We start from the raw sequence: 8,117 nt of genomic DNA, 5'->3' as shown, positions 1-8,117 counted from the left end.
CCCCTCCTGCCGCCAGGGGGCGCCCCCCCCCCTTGCCCGTAGGTCCCGGGGGCGGAACGGCGGAGCTGGGGGGGGGGGGGGGGGGAAGGCTTTGGGGGGGGGGGGGGGTGGCGAAGTGGGGGGGGCCCGCGGGTGACGTCAGCGCGGCGCGGGGCCGCCGCTATTTGAGGCGCGGGGCGGGCGCCGGGGCCCCGCTGCGCCGCCCGCAGCGACCGCGGGGCCCGCAGGCGGCGGTGGCCGCCCCCCCCCCGCCCCCACCCCCGCCCCCCCCCCTTCCCCGGGGGCCTCCCCCCCCCTTTCCTCCTCCAGCCTCCCCTTTACCCCCCCCCCTTCCCCTCCCCTTCCCCAAAGCCCGCACCATGCGCAGCGCCCGGGCGCTGCTGCTCGCCCTCGCCCTGCGGGTCTGCGCCCTGGACACCGAGACGCCCTCCGGTGAGGGGGTTTGGCGGGGGGGGGGGGGTCGCTTTCGGTCGCCCCCGGTCGCTTTCGGTCGCCCCCGGTTGTTTTCGGTCGCCCCCGGTTGCTTTCGGTCGCCCCGGGTCGCTCTCGGTTGCTTTCGCTCGCTGCCGGCTGCTTTGTGCGCGCTCCGCCGGAGCCCCGCGTTCCGCTGGGGGGTGGGAATTTGGGGGGGGGGGGGCTCCGGTCCCGGTGCACGGCTCTGTCCCCCCCCCCCCCCGGTCCCGTCCCGGTGCCCCCGCAGCCGCCGCTCCCGTCCCCGTCGGGGCTCCGCCGCGTTGCTCAGCCCGGCAGCGGGGCTCGGCGCCGCTTCGGGGACGGGGGGGGTCCCCGGGGTTTGGGGGGAGGGGGGGTCTTGGGGGGGGGGGGGTGAAGGGGTCCGGTGCTCCCCCCCCCCCTTTGTCCCCTCCGGTCCCCAGCACGGCTCCGGGAGCGGTGCGGGAACAGGTGGCGGCTGGCAGCGCGCTCCGCTCGCAGCCCGGCGCTGTGCTGCGGGGTTATCGTTAGAGCTTCCCCAAGGAAGGTGTTATTATTATTAATTTATTATTATTATTTTTTAATTTCGACATTTTCCCTCCGCCGGCTTCCCCTGCCTGGCCCCCAGCCGCTCTGCCGGGCCAGGAGCACAGCCCTGGGGTGCAGCAACCCCACTGCTCCTCCCCCCCACCACCCAAAATTGGGGTGCCCAGGGGGGTCTGTGGGTTTGGGGCCGTGCTGGGTGCGGGTCTGGGGAGGTGCGGGCACGGGGGAAACTGAGGCACGGGGCAGAAGGGACCCCGGTGCTGCAGCTGCCGGCTGCTGGGAGCCGCTCCCTGCTTCGGGGCTGGGTTTTGCCTCCTCCTTTCCTGTTTTCCTTTCACTTCGGGGCGCAGCGGCTCACCTGAGCGCAGCCCCGGCGCTGGCGCACGGAGGGGTTTGGTGGTGGCCCCGCTCCAAAAATTATAAATGGTGCCGGGGAGCTCCATGGGGCTCACCTGTGTGGCGGGTGCGATGGGGAAACTGAGGCACGGGGCTTTGCAGGGTCCACTGCTGGAGGAAAGGGGCTTCTGCCCCCACCCCTGGTGCTGGGGGGTCCGGGGCTGTGCTGCTCCCCAGCCCCGTGTGGGGTTTTTTTTCCCCTCATAGCATCCCGGTGTTGTCACATCTGGTCCGCAGCAGCCTGCGAGGGGTGGTGGTAGTGGGGTCCGTGTCCGGAGCGTCACGGCGCGTGGAGTGGGGTTTGTGCTGGGCGGTTTTGGGGGATCGTGGTGGTTTTCCCCAAAGGGGGGCTGCAGGGGACCACCCGCCCGCCTGGGGAGCGGGATGGGGCTGGGTTTGGATGGGGAAGGGGCTCGGGATGGGGTTTGCGTGCTCCCAGGCGAACCTCTTTCCTCCCGTGGGCCTCGGTGCCATGTCCACGAGCTGACATTTGCCGAGGACAGGCTCCAGCCCGAGCCATGGGCTGCTGTGAGCCGGAGCTGCGCAGCCCCAAGTGCCTCCGCTCAGCGCTTCCCCCGGTACAGGCAGCGCCCGACCTGCCTCCAGCCCGCTGGGCTCCCTCGCCCTCGCTGCAGCCGGTGCTTTTCCGTAAATCCCAGTGTAAATCCCAGTGTCTGGGGCTCGGTGGCCCGGCATCGTGAGCCGGGATGGGTGCCCGGTGCCCTGTCCCCCCGGGATGCTCCCTGCTCCGGGAGTGAACTTCAGTGATTTGTTAAAGATTTGTTAAAATTTCCCAGTGGCTGAGCTGTCGGCACCGTCTGTGTTGCGCACATCACAGCAGGGTTTTTTATAGGGGAGGGTCCCTTTGGTGGCGCCCTTGGGTGCTCCGGTGGGGGCTGCTCTCGAGGGGTGCCCCGGTTTGGGCTGCCTGTGCCCTCCAGCACCAGCTTGGGGTGCTTTCCAGCAGCACCTGGGGCGTGCGGCAGCAATTAGCAGCAATTACGCAAATAAAATATTAGGGTTTGTAGCTTTCCCTTAGGAGGAGGTTTCAGGTGGAGCCCAAATCTGAGGTTTGGGGCTCCTCTGGTGGCACCAGGATGATGGTTTCGGGGTGAGCAGTGGAGGGGTCAGCACGGGCAAACCTGGCCTCTCCCCTGACCCCGTGGCCGCGCTTTTGGGGCCGGGTGAGCGCGAGCGGCCGCATTCCCCTGGGTCAGGGATTGGGGTCGGGGAGCGGAACAAATCTGGCGGCGTCACCCCGGCCGTTAACGGCCGCGTCTTTGTCAGAGGAGGCTGTGGGGTCGCCGTGGGATGCTGGGGACAATGGGGGATGCTGGGGACAATGGGGGATGCTGCAGCTCAGCGTCCCCACGCAGGGGTCAGGACCCCAGGGGCCGGCGCAGATTTGGGGACTCGTGTCGCCAGCGTCCCCCTCGCTGGTGCTGGGCATGGGATGTTTTTTTTTCCCCTCCCTGCCTCTTCTGCTGTGTTGGGAAGAATCTTTGCTTGCTGTTTTTGCTGCATTTTGGGGCTTTTTAAGCTGTGCTCCGTGCTGCTGTCGGGCACTGGGGTGAGGGCTGGCTGTGGGGTGCCGCATCCTGCAGCACCTGGATGGTGTGGGCACGCTGTGTCCCTCCCGGGGTGCTCTGAAAAATCCTGCTCACATCAATGTCCCCGAGTGTGCCCTGGGTTGAGCTTTTCTGCTCCTGTGCTCCCTTATTTTTGGCGCTCTCGTGTGGTCCCCTCTTCCCAGGAGCAGGAGCGCGGTGGGCTTCGCTGTCCGTGGGGGTGAAGCAGAATTTGGGGATGCTCCGTGGTGTCAGAGCCCATGGACGGAGCCGGAGCTGTGGTCCCATGCCCGTGGCGGGGGGCTGCAGCGCTGCTTTTCTCCCCCAAAGGCTTGCAGTTGCGTTTGCTTTTCTTTTGCCCTTTTCTCCCCGCTCCGGAGCTGGTGCTGCTCTCCCCGGGTCGTGTTTTCCCCGGCCGCGGGCGGGTGCTTGGACCTGCCCTGGGATCCTGGTGAGTCACCTCTTGGCCCGCGCCGAGCATTTTTTCCTTTCTTATCCAAACGAAGACGAACCATCCAAATCCCAGCTTCCTGGGGAGTTTTCCCTGCATGAAGCCAGCGGGATCTGGCCCTGGAAGACAACGGCGGCCGCTCGCCGGTGGCTCCAACCCCTGCGTCCCCACTGCCAGCTGCTGGGGACGGTGTACCCCCGATTGCACTGGAAGGAAGCTTTTCTTTGCTCACAGCCACTTCTTGGCACGGTGCATGGAGCCCTGAGCCCCTCGGTGCTCTGCTCACCCTCTTCCTGCCAGGGGACGCCCCCCAAAAATCCCCTCCTGTCCGTGCCCCCCCCAGGCGTTTGCTGCTTCCCTGCCAGCAGCCGTGCAGGGGTTAAGCGTGCGGGGCTGGAGGCAGGGGCAGGTAAATCCCTTCCGCATGCTCAGAGCTGGGAGGTGGCAGGGCTCGGGAGAGCCTTATCAACAGCCCTGCCATCTGCCTGCTTAAACCTCCATAAATAAGCTTTTTAATAATCTATTATTAACATGCACTATAATTGTCTTATTAGACATGTCTGGGAACCTTTCGTTACTGCGTGATTAAATGTCACAAAGATTCCCAAACCTCCTTCTCTCCCCAATGGCAGCTGGGGGGGGGGGGTGGTGGTGCTTTGCAGCTGGCTTTGGGCACTGCTTTTATGTCCCTGGGGTCCCCACCGTGTCCCTGGGGTCCCCACCGTGTCCCTGGGGTCCCCACCGTGCCCCGTCCCCCTGGAGCAGGGGGAGCAGCAGCCTCGTGCAGGGCACGCTTCCACCCCGCGTGGATTTGGAGGGGGGACTCGTGCCGTGGCCCTTGCCCATCCCGAAGGCTCGCCGTGCCCTTCCAGGCTGCAGAGCCTGGGGAAACCGAGGTTTTTCCCTCCAGGCTGAAGCTGCGCCCCGGGGAGACCTGGGCGAGGAGGATTCCCAGCGCGTTTCCCCCCCCCCCCCACCCCGGGCTGATTGCCTCCTTGTTGGCAGCCTTAAAATAAATCCGTCCTGGAGACGGAGCGCTCTCTTTCCGCCGCAGATGGCCTCTTCAAACCCCGCTCCCTGGCTGCCTGGCAGAGGCCGCTGTTGATTTTTTAGCGTGGGGACGCATCCGGGTGGGTGCCCGGACCTGGCACGGCTGTGGGACATCCTGAGGACACCGGGACCTGCTCAGGACCTGCTCGTCCTTACTTTCACCCCCCCCACCAGGGCAGCCCTGGGGAGGAAGAGGAGGAGGAGGAGGGGTGGTGGGAGCTGGCAGGCGCCGCAGGGACTTCCCTCTCGCTGCCTGAGCTGCGCTGGGTGTTTGTCGAGCTCTTTTCCTTTCCCGGCGCTGGGAGCGGCTTCTGCTACACCCGCTGCGTGGATCCAAAGTCCAGCGCTGCTCCCGAGAGCTCAGGGACAGCCCTGTCCCCTCCCCAAGCTGGTGCTGGGGGGGGCACACAGGCCGGCTGGGGGTCCTGCAGTCACCAGCGCTGCCCTCACCTGCGTGCCGTGGGCTGCGAGGTGCTGGCAGAGCAGCCGTCGGCTGCCTCCTGTCCCCGGCAGCTCCCCGGCTTCACCCCAGGGCTGGGAGCGACGTCCTGGGGGCACCCACACAACACAGGTTTGGGGGGGGCTGCGGCTTTGCTGCGCCCCAGCTCCCCCTTCCCCAAAGCGGAGCCCGTGGGGCTGCACCCTGCTGGGGCCGTCCCCGTGCCTCTGACCCCAAATCTGGGGGTGCCCGTGGCTCTGCTGCGGCTCGGCGGCGGGGGCTGCGCCGTGCGGTGCCACCGCCGCCAGAGGGAGCGGGGACACGGAGCTGCTGCTGCATCAGCAGGGTCCCCACGTCTGGGGACACTGCGTGCACCCCTCGGTGCTGGAGGGACCCTGTCCTGGGGGGTGGGGGGGTACAGGGCTGCAGTGCTGCAGCTGGAGGGGGCCAATGTATTGTGGCCGGAGAAACACTGAGTTTATTTTAATTTTATTTTTTTTTTGTGGTTTGGCTCTAAAAATGTTGGGCAATCGCCCGTAGCAGGGTGGTTGCAGCGGTGCAAAATTCCACTGCGGGGAGCCTCTTGCTTTGGGAGCCCCCCCCAGCAACTGCTTTGATTGCTTGCCCCCCCCCACCCCGTGGATCAGCTCTCGCTTGGCTTCGTTAAGTTAACGAGGGCTGCGGCTCCCCGGACAGCACGAGGGGGCTGCGGTGACCTGATGTGCTGTAACGAGGCCGCTGTCCCCGCGGTCGTGTTCGGTGCTGGTGGCCTCGACTGGGGCAGCAGAGAGGAGCCCTGGCAGCCCCGGGGCGTCTGAGCTGTGCGTGCATCCCTGTGCATGAACAACCCCGCACAATTAGCCCAATTAGCCCAGCCGGGGAGCAAGCGTCGCTCCAGTCCAGTGCGCTTCGTCTGTGATGGCACCATGGGGACGATGGCACCGCAGGGACAAAAGGGCTGCTCCCACCCAGCTGCTCCCCGGTGAGGGGCTTTGTCTTTGGGGCACTGCCCGGGGTCTTCACGTCGTCGGGGGGAGCCAGCTTTCCTGGGATGAAGGCGGTGGAGCATCACAACTGCTTTCCTGGGGAGATGGAGGCAGGCTGGATGGACGGACGGACCACGGACAAACGGCGTTTCCTTGCTTGGATGCACCTGGAGGTGCCTGCGGAGCTGCTGCAGCTATAGGGGATGCTCTGCGGGGTGCAGCTGCCCCTGGCCATGCGCTCAGCCGCGACCTCCCTGCGTGGTGCTGGTGCCCCTGGTTGGATGTCCGAGGGTGTCCCACGTGTCTCGTGTGCCCTTACGCAGAGCTGGCAGAGCCTTTGGGGTCGCTGGGAACCTCTGAAGACTTTGCTTTGTGGGGCAATGAGCAGCCTGAGCTGTGACAGCAGGGATTCAACAGCAAACTGAAACGTGTGCCCGGTCCCGGGCTGATCCCAAGTCATGCAGAGAGCAAAGCCCCGCTCTGAGCCGGGCGGGTTGGCATCGGGTGGCACTGCGGGGCTGCGGCTATCGGTGGTGCTGCAGGGACCTGTTAGACTCATTAATGCCCCGTGTAATTAGCTGAATAAATGCTTCTCACATCATCGTCAGCTGCAATTTGCCTGATGGTGTTAGCGGAGCAGGGAGGGCTCCTGTTGACTTTGCACCGGTGGTGCTGCTGCACATGGGGGGGCTGCAGGGCTCCTGCCCAGCCCTGCCTCTTCCCAAGGACTCTCCCTGTGCTGTTCATTTTTTTTTTTGCTGTATTTTCAGCCTCGTGGTCGCTGTCTCACTCCTTGCTGAGTGATAAAGTCCCATCAATTTTTTTTTTCCTTTTTTTTTTCCACGGCCAACAACCGACCTGCTTTACTTTTGCATTAACAGCATCAAACTAAAGCAGCGCATCTCTGCACGGGGAGAAAGTATTTCTTTTTAATCACTCACTCGGTAACTTACCTGGGCTCTTGCCCGTTTGCTGCTGTTCGCCTGGAGGGGTGTGTGGGGCTGTATCCTGCCTGCTGGGTGCATCCCCAGGACACGCCAAAAACCCAGCCCCGATGAGCAGGTCCCTGCGTGGGAGAAGCTGGAGCGATGCAACGGACGGAGGAGAAAAGGGAGGAACGAAGCTGTGCAATGGCCAGGACACAGAGCAAACCCAGCACCCGATGCTGGGCTCGTGCGTTTATCCTGTTTGCAGCAGATCTTGGGGTTTTGAAAGCTCAGCGTTTTGCTTTCAAGGCACCGGGTTCACTGAACCTCGTGGTTCAGTGCAGCGAGTTGGCCAGACCTCAGCTCAGCACCCGGGCACCTCGCTGCTGTGTTTTCAGAGGGCTTGGAAACAAAGTGGGGGAGCTCCGAGGCCGGCAGAGCCCTCCCGGGAGCTTGTTTGTATTCCGGAGGAAAGGGAAATTCAATTTTTTGACAAATGACACAGGCCATTTGCAGAGCAAACCTGGCTTTGCAGACAGCGCTGCGAGCGACGGAGGGGAGGTATTAAAAGCAATAAATAAGCTGTTGAGGGAAGGCAGCGGAGGGCTCTCGCGGCTCTGGATTTACAATGTGCCGGCCCCCAGCAACGGCTGCTCTGGAGCCGACACCTGCACGGGGACCTGGAGCTGTTACCTGGTGTACGAAGGGGCACAGGGGTGTGGGGCTGGGGGCTTGCTGTCCACCCCTGGCAGCACAGAGGGGGTGTGGAGACCCCAAGAGCGCTCTGCAGGTGGATGGGGTCCTGCTGAATCCCCCCGCTGGTGTTTTTTTTTTGGCTAAGCTGTATTGTGCACCTCTTCCCAGTTTTCCCTGCCATGGGGGATTCTGCAGGGGGAGCAAGCAGGCAGGGGGCTTGCTCACATCAGCCCTGTTGCCACCTTTAAGCCTGCGCACCGCTCTCCCCTCCTTGTTTTTCACGGCTCACCCCAGCCAGGGAGGGTGATGCCGACCTGGATTTTGCAACGGGATGTGCTCCTGGTCTGCCCCGACCTTCCTCCCCTCTCCTCCTCCTCCTGCCCGCTTCACTTACAGGGGCAGGATGCTTTTTTCCCCTTTGGGGTTGCAGCACAGGGATGTTTTGGGACTGCTGCAGGGAACTGAGCTCCTCAAAGCCATCTCACGAGGGCTGTCCTCTTGCAGTCCCCGTCATGCTGCAGGTGCGCAGCTCTTCCAAACCACAGGTGGCCCCGCTCTGGGTGTTGTGAGGCCATAAATAATGGGGCTGAGCCCCCTGGCACCGCCCTATGGTCCATCACCAGAGGC

General features: G+C 64.3%; 1 protein-coding gene across 7 annotated transcripts in view; it reads left to right on the top strand.

The window, feature by feature from the left end:
* The first annotated feature begins 315 nt into the window (after positions 1–315).
* PTPRU (protein tyrosine phosphatase receptor type U) overlaps positions 316–8,117 on the top strand; it is a 55,583-nt gene continuing 47,781 nt past the window's right edge. For all 7 annotated transcript variants that reach the window (XM_066982397.1, XM_066982392.1, XM_066982396.1 and 4 more), the window contains exon 1: positions 316–432. In XM_066982397.1, coding sequence (XP_066838498.1) covers positions 360–432 — 73 coding nt within the window. In that variant the 5' untranslated portion in view covers positions 316–359. The remainder of the gene's footprint in view (positions 433–8,117) is intronic.

Source organism: Anser cygnoides, chromosome 24 (genome assembly GCF_040182565.1).
Source record: "Anser cygnoides isolate HZ-2024a breed goose chromosome 24, Taihu_goose_T2T_genome, whole genome shotgun sequence".
In the NCBI taxonomy this organism is placed as follows: domain Eukaryota; kingdom Metazoa; phylum Chordata; class Aves; order Anseriformes; family Anatidae; genus Anser; species Anser cygnoides.
This window is presented reverse-complemented; position numbering and strand designations above follow the sequence as displayed.